The sequence below is a fragment of the Macaca fascicularis genome, chromosome 1, assembly GCF_037993035.2.
Source record: "Macaca fascicularis isolate 582-1 chromosome 1, T2T-MFA8v1.1".
Taxonomy (NCBI): domain Eukaryota; kingdom Metazoa; phylum Chordata; class Mammalia; order Primates; family Cercopithecidae; genus Macaca; species Macaca fascicularis.
This window is the reverse complement of record NC_088375.1, coordinates 159981987-159997504: the sequence shown is the minus strand read 5'-3', so window position 1 is coordinate 159997504 and position 15518 is coordinate 159981987. Positions and strand designations below refer to the sequence as shown.

The 15518-nt window shown below is 36.9% G+C and overlaps 1 protein-coding gene across 6 annotated transcripts in view; it reads right to left on the bottom strand.

The window, feature by feature from the left end:
• ERICH3 (glutamate rich 3) overlaps window positions 1-15518 on the bottom strand; it is a 110800-nt gene that overhangs the window by 77651 nt on the left and 17631 nt on the right. For all 6 annotated transcript variants that reach the window (XM_005543006.5, XM_005543007.5, XM_045368744.3 and 3 more), the window contains exons 2-5: window positions 10737-10830; window positions 8170-8295; window positions 4521-4592; window positions 2818-2946 (exon numbers count right to left, since the gene is read on the bottom strand). In XM_005543006.5, the coding sequence (XP_005543063.3) occupies window positions 2818-2946; window positions 4521-4592; window positions 8170-8295; window positions 10737-10830 (421 nt within the window). The remainder of the gene's footprint in view (window positions 1-2817; window positions 2947-4520; window positions 4593-8169; window positions 8296-10736; window positions 10831-15518) is intronic.

The following is a 15518-nucleotide window of genomic DNA, read 5'->3' as shown; positions in this document are numbered from 1 at the left end:
GCAGAGAAGAAGGATAAATTTGAACATCCAACCAGGAAGAGAGCTGGTTGTGAGCAAGACCTGAAAAGAGTAGCAAAGATAATATTCCCCAATATCTGTTTTCTTTTTTTCACTGGGAACATGGTTACTATGAATAAAGATGATATTTCCCAGCATCCCTTGCTATTCTGTGTAGATGTATGCCTCAGTTTTGGCTAATAAGATGTGAGCAGAAGTGACACATGAGACTTTCAGGTCATGTGGTTAGAGAGAAGATATGTGCTCTCACTTTACCCTTCCCTCTGGCTGAAATATCCAAATGGTGATATGCCATCTTGGCTTTTATGGATAAAAGCGATACCCTAAGTCTGGCAGATCAGCAACACAAAAGGAGTCTGGACTTTTGATGACTTCATAGAGTTAAGATAGCATGCCAGCTGAGACTCATGTATATGCTGAGATGGGGAGGAGACCCTTTCGTTTATGCCAATGTTATTATATTTATGGTTTCCATACACAAACCTATATCACAACCAATATGAGAAGCCAAGTGAATTGACTAAAGCAGCATTTGGTTTAAAGAAACAAAAAAATAAGCCTATATGGTCCAAAAGGTAAAAGGTCTTAAAACCCAAAAAGAGAAATTAGAATAGACGTTTCTGAACAAAGGAATCAGATCACCTAAAAGAATTCTTTTGAACTTTGTAAAACAAACATGCCTCAAGGATCTCTCCTGTCAAATAATCCAACTGAACACAAAAACTTGAAAAATCTATTGTAGAAATTTAAGAGAACAGTTTACTGCAAACTAGAACATGATCTATTGGCTGCTGTGCTCTAAATTTTACTTCTCTACATTTGCATATAGATATCATTCAGTTAGATGAATGTGGTAGTCAAATGTTTAACTGATTACATTTATCTCTAAAAACAAATCTGCACCATTAACTAACAGCTGTGAGCTACAAATTGTTGTAGTTCACATCAGAAGCCACCTTAAATTCGTTATATTTTAAATTGTGTGTAATATATTTTCTTGGAATAAATATGGCATTGTAGCTTAACATTCTGAAAACCATACCAGAATAGGAATTGAAATTAACTACCTGGTGATTACTCAGCTTAGCTGAGCATTTCTAATTCTTAGTAGATCAGTAGGGGTGAATGTTCCAAGCATATGCAGAATTAGCTGAAATGATTTTCCATAGTTTTAATGGGAGTGGTACAGCTAAAAATCTGTATACTATTTTGAAAGTTTAGGTTACCAAGGGCACAAACATTGTGTTGGATGATTTTCTTATTGACTTAAAAAAGTTTAAAAAAGAAAAAAAAATCAATGGCAATATCTCAAAAGGATTATTATCTTTATCTCAGGGACACTTGGAGATCATAAGTCAAATTTAAAGAATATGTATCCAGATTGGAAAAAAAAGGGAGGGAGATTTGGATTTCTGTAAAATGGGAACTATTTAATTCCAAGATCACAATAGGTATCACGGTGCAAAAGCACCATCAGGGCGGGCCACGTGAAGAATCCTGGCTTACCAGAGAGAAAGGTTTTTGAAGCTGGTGTCAGTGTTTCCTGTAATTTTAAAATTACTTTTTCACTCCTACCACATTAAGATCTGCTGGATGTATCATAAACTATTTATTGAGGGTGTTCAGCTGGAAAATTGAAAAGAAAGCCTTTCAAGGATTTTTCCTGTCTGAAACAGGTGGGAAGACAGGAAACAGCACGTGATTGTTTCTTTTGTTTCACTCAGGTTAAGCTTTTGAGAGTCTAGTGAATTTGCCATCCAATAAAAGAATTTGTATACATATATATTCAAATCAAACCTGGAAATAGGGTGACAACAAAGGAAAGACGGTTGCTTTTCATCATTTGAGCTGTTCATCAAGAAATGTCAAAACATATTTACCCTTTGAAAAATGTCAAAGCTTAACACTATATGTGATGAACCTACTTCAACAATCTGTGAAAGCATCGCAATTTCTCCATAAATATTTTGCAATTCAGAAAAAGTACATGCTAACAAGGAAATATATTAGGCTACACGAAGCAAGAATAAAGATATAATCAAGCAATTCATTTACAACTTAAACCACCAACCCCCAGCAAATGTTTTACAAATCTTCTCCTGTATCTATATTATTTCAAGGTACTTTACCTTTCCTCAGGCAAACACCACCTTTAGATTAGAAAAGAATCAAACTGGAATAAAATATCACTGTTTAGTTTCTTTGGATAGAATTTCTGTACATTTAATTATTTTTATCTTAGAGTATGTGTGCAGACTTTTAATAAAAGAAGCTCAAATGTTAGTATTTAGCCCAATATGCTATATGGAACCATTGAATATATACAGATAAGGTGGAAGTAGAGGAACAGCAAGAACAAAATCCAGAGGTGAGAAAATATAGAATATGTATAGTGGTCCCATTTTGCTGCATTGAAGGATGCTGAAGAGTAATCATGCAGAAAAAAATTTGGAATAGCTAATTTGAGGTCATATGGTTTAAGGTCTTAAATGTCACCTGAGAGTCTGAGCTTTTCTCAGGCCAGGGAAAGTATTTGGGTATATAAGTAACATAAGTAATCAGGACTTCCAGAAAACTAATCTAGCATTCATGAGCAAAATTGATTTGGCAGTAGTGATATTTACTGGAAGTGAGACATTCAGAAGAGACACAGTTGAATAGATACAAGACTATATTTTCATTCAGTAGGACTGGCAGGGATTATGCAGACATGCTCCCAGAGAGTATCCTTTCTGAGAATAAGAAATAATAAATTAATTAGCTGGGATACTGCATGACAAAGTGTTTAATATTACTCACCAGTGCTAATGGACTGGAATGTCCTTCATCAATCAGAACACTATGGCCACGATTAGTCTTTGGGCCGGCTGGTGGGTGGGGAGATAGGATTGGCATGTTATTTTCAACAGACCTTCTTGTGTGCTCTCCCTAGAATAAGAAAGCAATTTAGCAAATAGATACACAGTTAGTAATCTAGGTTAGATTATGCATGACATGTACGAAATACTATATGACTAAAGAAATTCTTTCTCGTTTCTTCCAAGAGTTACTTTTGTTAAGGAGTTAGGTGTGGTGGTAAAAGGCAAGAAATTGAGTCGACTTTAGTTGTGCTCAAAGAAATAACTGCAAAAGCAGTGTATCCTCCATTTTAGTAATAATATTTGTTAATTTTAAGCAGATCACTACAAAAGGCATAATGAACTTTACTACTGTGATCAGTAGACTACCAGAAAATAGTACTTTTCTATCTTAGAAAATGAATAATTCCATTAGGCAAAAAGTGTCCCATGTTTTAAAAAATGAGAGCTAAAATATATCTTGTGCCAAATTCAGTAATAAAGTGAAAATTGTTCAAATAAAAATCATATGAAGAGGCACAAGGGTAGCAAATCTCTGACAATGCTACAATATGCCCATGTACTTCCTTTAGCGGGTCTGGCTACCTGGACAAGGGTGAATAACACATAGCAACTTTTCCTGCTTCATGCAGTGTGAGTGACTCTTTTTTCCAGTAACCACATTTTCTCCATCAACATTTCAGCAGATAAATTATAGAATCTATGACTTAGTCCTTGATGTCGGGCAATATTGGCAAAGCTGGATTAACCACAAATCTCTACACACGAACTCTTTGATCTTGAAAAACTGACCCATCCTCTGTCATTTGAAAACATTTTTGTAACAAAATTATCTTCTCACCCTAATAAAATAGACCTGAGTCCATCAGGCAAGGGTGAAAAATTACTGTCTTTTATGACAAGTTATTCTACAGAAGCTTTACAAATATTCGTCAGTTCGTGAAACGTATCTGAGGCTGCATATTTGTAATACCACAGTACACAGAAAATTAAGAACAACATGTGATTACGAATGACTTCAGAAATTGAGTAAAACTGCCAACCTAAATGGAAATCTTGAATTTAACTGAATATCTCATCTCTTGATTCAAGTTTATATTTCCTGAGTTCACTGCAAAGAAGATATATTTAAAAATAGAAAACAAGGAATTTTAAAATGCCTTTTACAAAATCTACATTTTATCATGCTTTCTTTTGCTAATGAGGATCCTTTCCACCATATATTTCCAACGTCACATTCAAATGAAAATGTGTCATAGTATCATTCTTAAAAAGCCCTTTTTACCATCAGGTTGGAAACATTACCATCCATTTTTACCTTCTTAAGACACAAACAAAAATCCCTTGCCCTCTATCACAAGAATATATAAAAGCGAAATTTCAGGAATATTTTCAAGTTTGTCTTTGAAAGGTTTGTGCCTCATTACAATTTATTTTGTACAAACAGCTCCTATTTTTGTCACAATCTTCTGTAATAGTGATGGCTAAGGTTTAGGCTTGGTTGAACCATCATTGACTTCAACTATGTTTTACCCAAAAGTAAAGTGTCCCAGGGAACTGGAATCATAGTTTCACTGTATTTTTTTGTTTTTTTAAATCATAAAATAATACTATGAAGTAAAAGACAGTTATATAACTCCTTACCTTAAACATCTGGATTCGCTCCTTCCTAGCTAAGGTCTCCAATTTCTTTTTTATTTCAAGCTGATGGTAACGCTAAGCATACAGGAAGAATAAAGGAGAGAATCATATCGGTTATAGCAATGACCAGTTTAGAGAAAAATAATTCCAACAGCTAACTATATTCTCAATTACCCCTCTTGTCATTGAAATGGAGAAGAATCATCTGCATCAGTGCACAAGTGGGAATATAAATTGGTGCAACTATTTGGAAATTCAATTTTCAACATATATTAGGCAGTTAAAAGTGTTCATAACCTTTAACCCTTAAATTTCACTTCTGAACCTGTGGGAAATCTAAGTAATTTTTTAAAATGTCTTATGCACAAAGATGCTATCTGAAAAATTTTTTTTTCCTTTTTCTTTAAGGTAAAAGAAAATGCAGAAACAATATAAACTATAAAAAGAATGGTTATATTTCTGGCACATCCATATGATGGAATAAAATATAATTGATCATTTAAATAATGGTTCATACAGATCATTAAATAAGGTTCATACAGATTCTGTTTAAAAAGATGGACAATGCACCTAATGCAGGATAAAAGCAGGATACAGAATTTCACAGAAATACAATTTAATTTATCAAGCTCTTATTGTGTGTCTGTTCCTGTGCTAGGAAGATGCTTCACATACATTATTTCTTCTTGAACAACTCTAATTGCCAAGCCACCCTATTTTACAAACAAAGACACTGAGGCAGAGGATAATGAACTTGCCCCAGGTCATACACCCAGCCAGTGGAGGAGCTGTAATTTCAGCCTTGGCCTATCTGACACTAACTTCCTGTTTTTTGCTTGTTTTTTCACAAAACCTTGTTGTCCCTGTCACAACATAGTATGAGTTTACTAAGGTAAAAATATGAATAGAAAAGAGACTAGAAAGAAATGGATGTTAACAGCAGTTGTCTCTGAAGGAGGAATTGTATGTAATTATTTTCCTTTTTTATGCTTTTCCCCCCAAGTTTTTGTAATATATTATTCTATAATTTAAAAATAAGCCTCACGTAAAAATAATCCGTTTAAAAGGCAAATTGAAATTAATTAGACATATTTGAGAGTGTTTTATTCATTGGCCCTTTGAAAAAATGTTTCCCCTCTGTTCTTGGTTCCCTCCTACTGCCTTAGGAGCCCTGCAGACTCAATAATTTCCTATCATCAATCCTCTTCTTAACACTTCTCTTTCCTCTCTCTCTTCCTCTGATCTCCTACCCACTTATTATCAAACTGTTCAACTCACTATCAACCTTTTTCCACCTTCCATTTATCCCCAACTCACTGTAGTCATCCACATCGACTGACTTGCCACTTCCCTACTGCTGAAACTACTTTTGCCAAGTCCACCAATGTTTTTGTCTTCTGGGTCAAACCTAATTTCCCTTTGTTTCCCCAGTGCTCATCATTTTTAACCATTCTGCAGCTTGTGAAAATCTTCCCGCTTCCAGGACACCATTCTAACAGGCATGTTTGTGACCACTTGAAGGTTCCTTTTCAGCTCATGCTGTTGTTCTTGATCTCCTGCAGTGCACATACCTCCAACCAGGTGAGAAACTCTTTCTTCTGAGCTCTTTCTTCTCCCTCACTCCTTCGCATTCAGTCCGCTTAAATCTTTCTCCCACTTCAGCTTCTCTGTAGACAGCTGCATCTCCCAGCACTACCACTACTGCTATTAGCCTACACCCTTCGGCAATAGCTTCCTAATTGACCTCCCACCTCCAATCTTTTCCAGCTCATTAATCCATCTTCCACATTTTTAGCAACATAATCTTTCTAAAAAGCTCTGCTCATTTCTTTTACTCCCCTGCTGAAAAACATTTCATCGCCTCATCACCTACACCCCAAACTTACTTGAGAATTTAAGGCTCTCCAGAGACTGGGTACCAACTTGTGGGAGAGTGTCACTTCTTGCCACTCTTGCCAACTAACCCACTGTGCAGTCTGGCCTCAGTGAGGGTTCCTTTCCATCTACTATGTCCTTTCACACCTCTGTAACTTCTGAGGTCTAGAACACCTTTTCCACGTTTTCACAGGAACCCTCACTCAGTCTTCAAACAGCAAGGCCTCTGTTCAGCTTCCTCTGACTCCCACAGAGAAAAGTCATCCTTCTCTTCTTTTCTGAGCTCACTCTATTTGTTCCTCTCCTCTAGCACTTAGTCACATTCTACAGTATTTTTTTTAATCCTACCTTGCAGCTTCAACACAAAGCCTCATACTGGCACATGGTAGCCTGCAATTATGGCTTGTTGCATGAGTGAATGCATGAATGTGAATATGGCAGTATTAGCAAGGAGCATCAGCATAAACTAAATGTGAGACAAATGTGACAATTTAAAGATAGTTTGCTCTATTATATTTATATATGATTTATTCTGTTATGTAACAATTATTTAATATATTACATATTAACATTTATCTAAAATATTTATTCAGAACTAGGAATCCACAAAGATTTAAATAATAGCATATTCTACAGTTATGATGTGTCAGAATGTGTTAAGTGAGATTTTGGAAAACTAGACTTCAAGGATTAAGGCTAACAGAGAACTCAGTGCCTGTGGGGTAAATTTGAAACAAGGTGTTAATTTTATGCTGTACTATTTATTGTTTTCACAGAAAAATTACAGCTAATACTTTTATAAGCAAGAATTTAGGGCCACAAACAACAATTCTATGTAATTCACGGTCATGATATGAAGCACAAAGTAAATTCCTAAATGAACAGATCATACACATCTTAAGTGAACACTTCATCTACCTAATGCAGCATAATAATAAATATTTTCAGTGGCACTAGACTTAATATTGGTTTACTGATGATTCTACAGTTGTTCATAAATGTTTACTGCACTCACAGGTCAATGGTTTTACGAGCCAAGCTTTCTGATTTACTGCTTGTATGGTCAAGCCAAGAAGCGACATGCTTTTTCACAGAGATTAAAATGGTGTTGATGCTTGAAACTTCAAGTTCCATGGAGCAAGGCTGAAATAATTTATCAAATTAGCTAGATATCCCACTAAGATGCCCTGTCAGATTAAAAAAATATATTGTTGATGCTTGGTTTGTGCATCTATGTTGACCAGCGTGGCCTACGGTAGAAGGGACAGCAGATGTTAAAATGCCTATTCCTTGAAATGTAACATACGGCTGAGCTTCAGAGCCTTAAAAGAATAACAGATCTGAAATAATTCATGGCAATGGAATTACTGATATTTAAACAGATGTCACTTTTTTCAGCAAATGGAAATTGAGGTACAGATGGTGAGGGCTGGTATGTTTTAGAGTAGCCATTGTGAATGAAAAAATCTACATTTGGAAAATTAAATATCACAAAATATATAATGATGTCCATATTTTTCTCCAACTGAAATGGAGAAAAGCTTACGCTAGACTTCTGGCTCCTGGATGCCCAGAGAGATATTGAGTATTTCTTTGTTTCATTTTCTTTTTTAATGAAACGCAGAAAGAATATCTCTTTTTCTAGGTACAAAAGCATTATTAATTACCACATTAGACAATATCAATTACAAAGAAAATAGTAAAGATTTATACCTCCATCTCTTCATTGATGTGGAAGTAGAAAAAAATAAAATAAAAAATAAGTATATATTTATACCTCCATATCAAGAACTTTATGAAAAATTGCCTGGGCTAAGCACTCCCGGATATATTTTTGATGATCCCGCTTCATAATATTTAGTTTATATTCTTTTTCAGAAAGTATTCTTCCACTTCTTGTGATCTGTCATGAATAAATAAAACATACATAGAAATATAAAATAGAAAATGTGATGTTAGTTTCCAAAAAAGAGAGGCTGGAGGGTGGAGAAGACAGACAAGCACACACACACACACACACATACACACACAGAGAGACAGAGAGAGAGAGAGAGAGAGGCCTTGGGGAGGCGGGGAGGGAGGGAGAGAGAAAAAAGAGGAGAGGGGAGAAAGAGGGAGAGAAAGCAGCAGTAGCTTTTAAGCCTAAAAGAATATATCACTATGTTGATAAACTTTCACTTTTAATGCATATTTCATGAGGCAAAAAGGAGAAAGGAAGTCTCATATACCCTTCATTGTGAAAACACACACAGGTGGTACACTTGACGTTTAAAACAAGATTTTCATCACAGTAACAATTTTCCCTTGATGGAACCCAGGTGTTCTTTTCATTTCTCTTTTGAACACTTTCCTGGAGGAACAGGGTGGGGTATTACCTTGAAACAATGACCAGGAGCAGTGATCATAGGACTGATGATCTCGCAGGAAATACTTTGATGGGAAACATGGTAGCTACAGAGGAGCTCATCAGTTTGTTTTAAAAATAATTGGTTTCATTACTTTGTTTTCCTACTGCTTTTTTTTCTTCCACTCTCCAGCCCAAAATGTAATTTAATTTGTTGTTTTGATTCAGAATTTTACACATTATGCGGTAGCATACATAGAAGATATTCAATATTGGTCTCAACTGGCATCATTGCAAGTCCCAGGAGTGACCATTTTTGTTGTGGATTTACTTATTTTCCTTTTCTTTAATTCTTCCTGTGGGCATATTTGTTGATGTGTTGTATTGTTCTCTATCCCCTGTAAACAAAGAGCGTTACCCATATGGATTGTTCACCTTCTTCTTTTCCACTTATTTAAGCTCTCTCCCCTCTTTCATGCAAGACACATATTTTTCTTAATTCTGCTAACTATATTTTTTTACCACTACTGTTGCAACACACTGGAGTATTGAGATCAACCAGAGTTGTGCTACAAGTGATGGGTTACTGGTAATCTTTTTTTGCAAATACATTTTCCAATGGAAGAAAGAGATGTACCTATAGAAAGTGTGCTTGGAATTACAGATAATCCACTTACAGTCTTTGTGCGACTATGTCTGAGCTCCCCAACTAGAGTGGAAGCTCTTATAGGGCAAAGGTGCTTAAACTTGACCCTGCATCAGAACCACCTGCAGAGCTTGTTGAAAAACTGATAGGCCCCTTACCAGAGCTTCTGATTCAATTAAGTCTGCGGCAGGGCTCTCATATTTGCATATTCTATCAGGATTCCAGGTGTCCCTGAACACTGCTAGCTGAGAGGCTATATTTGAACCTCTAGAGAAAGGGCTGCATCTTTCTTATTTGAATTGCCATGCATACAACCAGTGTTCAATAAGTGCTTGTTAATGATGCTGATAAGTAAATACAAAGTCCTTCTCATTTGTACGCAAAACTCACAGACTGTTATCCAAAGAAGTGATGTTAATAGTAACAATAATTACAACACCCATTTATTGCACATCTCTAACTGCCACAATTCTGAGCGCTGCGTGCCATCATTCTCATTTTACAACTGAGGAAGCTGGGGCTGAAAAAGTTAAGAAAGTGATTTACTCAAGATTCTATGGCTTATAAATGGCAAGCTCGGTTTCAGCCAGGTCTGTCTGATAACAAAGCCTCAGGAGGAGAAAAGCAAGCTCTCTGAGATCTATCAGCTAGAGTGCCAAGCACAGAAACAACGATTAGAAATGCAATACGTGCTCTTTCAACACCATGGCAACAATAGTTAAGGAAACCCATTGTGTTTTAAGAAGGTAAACAGCTAACACTTTCTATAACCACATCTCTTTCTTTCCATGGAATACCGTAACATTTTAAAAAGGTTTGACATTGTATACATTTAGAGGAATAGAAATTTTGTGGAAAGAACAGTTGTGAAGCTAATGAAATACACTAATATTATCAATAAACCATCACAGGAAATAATTTGCTTTTAAATGTGGGGGGAATGTTGAAATGTACATGTCTTCCACACCATATTCCGTGAATATCAAAAGCAATATTTTTTCCGAAGATGACAGTAAAATCTTCTCTATCTTCAATTCCTAACAGTTTCTAGCTCATACAATGTGTTCAGTAAATATGTGTTGAATGAATGAATAAACAAACAATTGAAATAGGCTGTTGGAAACTCTCAGGGCCTTTTCCTCAATGATTTATAAGTTTTCTTAGCAGTCATTGTGACCTGCCTTCCTATCTTCTCAAACAACCTCAAATACATAAATCAAAACTTTGGAAAGAAAGAAATTTTTCTAAAATGAAGGGAAGTGGAAGATGTCACTCAAAGAGAAAGCCTGAAAAGGTAGGGAATTATTGGACTTCATGAAGCAAGAAGGTTGTTGGAAAGTAAACCAAAACTTACCAGTCCTGATCTTAAGAGATGACGCCTTATCCTTGTATTGTTAAAATACCCAGCCAGGTGTTTATCCATAAGGCTATTATATGCTGCAAGTAACCTAAAATGCAAAAATAAAACCAATAAGGTTTTACAAGGGGTTGTTTGATAACCAAGGCAATTCTTTACTTTCTCCCCAAACAGTGCATAATCATTCACTCATGCAGCCTGCCAGTCATTCATGTATGTATTTAATAAACATGTATTGAGTCCCTACTCTTTTGTAAGTCTCATGATAAGACCTAGAAAATCATCCTGATTTTAATTATTCCACAGACAAGTATGGAAATCACACATCAACAAGTAAAGTGAATGGGGAAAGTCAACAAGAGAAATATGCAAAAAGTCATGGCCGCACAGAGAAGGAGGCCACCAGCTCCAGTTGTCACAAAGGGCTTCACAGAGGACGCCTGATGGGAAAGTAAGGGCTCCTTCAGCAGAGTCTTTAGCCTCTCATGACATACCCTAAACTCTGGTAACTCAAACTTACCTGCTGTCTCTCATGTTCAGAATACAACGTGGTGCCCCAACTGTGAAGGCCCTTCCTTCACCTGCCAGCCAGCAGATAATATCTGTGGTGTATAAGCATCTCTTCTCTTAGGAAACATTCTCTGATATGTCCTGGTGTGCTGTGTTGCCTTCCAATCCCGCTCCCCACCTCCTACCCCATAAGACCCTGAGTTACTATCTCATCACATAATATGTAATTGTTTATTTCTTGGTATCCTCTGCTAGATTTGAAGGCTAGGCCAGGATAGAGCATTATTCTTGGTATCCCTACTGATGTTATTTGTCATGTATCAAAATAATAATGTGCTCAGTAAATAAAGATACGATTTTGTTTGGGACTTATTTTTCTTGTTATAAGTTCCTAACTAAATTTAAGCTCAGTATTTTGAAGTGTTAACTTCCTCATATATATCTAGACATTTCCATTAATTTCACATCCAGCATCAAAATAATAATTCATAGATCACTTTTGATTTTTATGGTATTTTAAAAGAGGATAAATTGGTTTGTTGATTATATGCTATACCTTAGTAAATTGTCAATCTAAGTCTGTATGTCAAAGTTGAGCACTATTTTCTGTTTCAACCTATCCTTCATTAATTATTCAGTAACTTAAAAAACCTGTACACATATATGTATGTGTACATGGTGCATGCACATACACATTCATACACAGACATACACATAGATGTTAGTATATACAGTAGTTCTCCCTTATCCACAGGGAATACATTCCAAGACCCCCAGTGGATGCCTGAAACCGTGGATAGCACCAAATCCTATGTATACTAGGTTTTTTCAATCTGATATCCAATATGGCTGCTAAGTGACTAAAGGGTGGGTGGCATATACTATGTGTATACCCAGGAAAAACGGATGATTCACATCCTGGGCAGGACGGAGCAGGACAGCATAGGATCTGACAACACTACTCAGAACAGCGTGCAATTTAAAACATAAATTGTTTATTTCTGGAATTTTTCCATTTAATATTTTTGGACTGTGGCTGACCACGGGTAATTGAAACCACTGGAAGTGAAATCACAGATAAGAGGGGGCTACTCTGTGTGTGTGTGTGTGTATGTGTGTGTGTACATATACACTTATATACATATATATAGAGAGAGAGAGAGGGAGAGAGAGAGACAGACAGAGATAGACAGAGGCAGAGTCAGGGAGAGGCAGAGAAAGAGAACAAGAAAGCCTAAAGATAGTCCAAACACAAAGCTCTCTTTAAAAAAATGCATACCCTATTACAGGCAACAAAGTTTTACAATCTATACATTTTATGAGCCGCTAATCCTTAATTTATTCTGAGATAAGAGCAGGGACTCATACTGTAGTCAAGTAAATATCATTAGCAACAATTTCATTGAGCAGTTTGTACTCCTTAATTACATGGAGATGATATGGGTGACTTCTTGATGCCTCTTTTCTCCTTAACAGCACATCGCAGGAAAGTTCCATGCTGCCAAACGGTAAGAAAAGTTTAATTTCATCCTCAAAAGAGACTGAAAGCAGTTACAAAGCTTAGAAACCAAGGTGCCACAAGAGGGTTGCAGACATATGAACAACTGCAAAAGCCATTATTTCACTAGGTTTATGTAAAAAGACAACCCAAGAGCTTCAGTAAGGCACAAAGAAAACCAGCTCCAGATAATGCTTTGAAACCATCTTTTAAATGAACTGTCTTGGTGTCCTATAGTTCATCAAAGGTTTCCTGTCTCCAAAAGGTCAACATTGTATACCTTACCCTTTCTAAATCTCAGAATATCTTTTCAGCTCCTCATTTCAGAAAGGTGAGCAGGTGTCTCTCAGTCCTAACAATCATGATTCCACAGTTCACAGATTCTTAAGATAAATCATTAGAGTTATATAATATATAGTCTTTTGTCTGTTTTTCAGGCTCAAGTTTTTTCTTAAAAATATCAATAGCTTGGGAATAGCTGGGAGTGCTAAAACCCTGATTAAATGAAATGGGGGTCAAAAAGTTGGGATCACATAAGCCTCAACTTCCTTATTGACTGATAAATTAGATCCTAATAACAATTGCTTGGCCAGCTGTGGTAGCACCTAATTTTAATTCTGCTCTCTCAGGCTTCTACTAACAAATGTGTGCATGATGCCTGTCCAGGCTTACAAATCGTCGAGCAGGTCCAATTAGGTTGAAACTTTTTACACATCACCTTTTCCTATTTAGGAATAAATGTGGGTTCTTGCTTCGGATACCATTTGTAAGCAACTCCTTCCACAACTATCATCATATGACTAGTTTGGTAGAACAGCTGAATAATAACCAGCAGGGTCCACCCAGGCTCAGTTATTTCCTTTTCAGACAATGCTGGAATTTTTTAACTGAAACTTTAGATTACTAAATTGTTTGATATCAAGAAATTGCACTAAAGTTAATTATATACAGATTTGGTAAAATGGTCAATGCAAACATTTCCACTGCATACATATACATGTCACCATCTTTCTGACCATCAAGACTCCTTTCCAGGGAGATGGTCAAATGCTGTGTGGGTCAGTGTCAGCCACACTGTGGTCTGGCTGATCCTCTCTGTTCTGGTCCTTTTCATCTGTACTTGACATGGACTTGTAGTCCACCATTGCATTTACCCAACTACAAGAGCTTCACTGACCAACACAAACTCAGGTTGGTGGAGCTTTTCTGAAATTCCACCCTTTCCTCTGCATTCATTGCCACTTATTCCCTTCACTTTTCTTTCTTTTTTTTTTTTTTTTTTTTTTTTTTCCTTGCTCATGGCATAACCCTGGGCTGAATAAGGTCACCTTGCTCTGGGCTTGGTGATTGTGTTGCAGCTGAACACTCCATTCCTTTTGTATGTTACGCTCTGCATCCAGTGTCAACACTAGACTTCCTGGTCATGCTGCCTCAGGCCTGTGACCCTCCACTGCACCCTGTTCATCGATTCCATTGGTCACAGAAAGCACCAGGTCATTGTGACCATATTACTCGCAGGCCATGTTGTCATGTCAAGACCCACAACTCACTGGCCAGACCAGTCTAACATGTTTGTTTCTTTATGTGATGAACAAGATTATCTACCCATCCCCTGGTCACTAGGTGGGGAAAAACCCACTTCCTGGCTCAATGCACTGGGGAAAACAGTCTCCCAGGAAACACAGCAACCTTGTCTCCATGGTGGTTCCTGTTTCCCTCACTTCAGTGCACGTGCCACATCCTTCAGGGCCTGAAGTTTAGAGGAGTCAAAGCTGAGTTACTGGGGTGCTACCTTCCCAGCTAAGGCCTTTCAGCACTTAACCCTCGGACCCTTGCCTCCCACCATGTAATATACAAATGTGGCTCTGTAGTAAAGTCAGTGATTCCTGACAATCCTTTCTCCTGATCCCAAACTGAGATAGTCTACCATATAAAAATCCCAGCTAAAAGGAAAGGCACTATAATAGTTTTTTTTAAATCACAAATGCTTATTGTTTAATGACTAATTTTAGGTTATTCTGTAAGGCATTGGGGACACAGAGATGGCACAGACACTGCACTCGTGGAGCTCCCAATCTAGTGGGGAGATACACATATACATACTGTGTGTACATGTGTGTGTGTGTCTGTGTGTGTGTGTGTGAGAGAGAGAGAGACAGAGAGAGAGAGAGAGAGAGAGAGAGATTTCTTCCTGCATCATAAGCTAATTCATTACCAAGTATCTTCATGTCAGGCCCTGAATCCTGAGCTGGGGAAGGAGTGTAATACCCATATTCCATTTTGCAGATTACAAAGCACTCTCACATACATAGTCTCATCTAGTTGCTTTTAGACTCATGTAATATGAACAATATCTAACTATTACAGCTCTTTTATCTTGCTAAAGTGGAAAAGCTCCAAAACAAGATTACTGCTTAACATGAGTCAGTTTTAGGAAAACCTAAGGCAAGATTTCTTTATGAATCACATTGATAAAGTCATTTCTTCTGGCCTGAAGCACCCTGCAACTCTACCCTCATCTCTTCCTATACTACCCATCTGCACACTGTCTACATTACCTTTGGGGATGAAAAGAGATAGAGAAATTCCAACTCTAGCTTCAGTTCAATTCTGGCTCCACCATTACTGGCTCCATAACTGGGAGCAAGTGATTCTCTGCATCAATTTTTCTACCTTTCAAAAACACTAGTATATGAACACAGTTCAGCCAATTCTTTGTCAATTTATTGTAAGATTGCCTTTTCTCCAATTTCAAATAACATGTTCCTCAT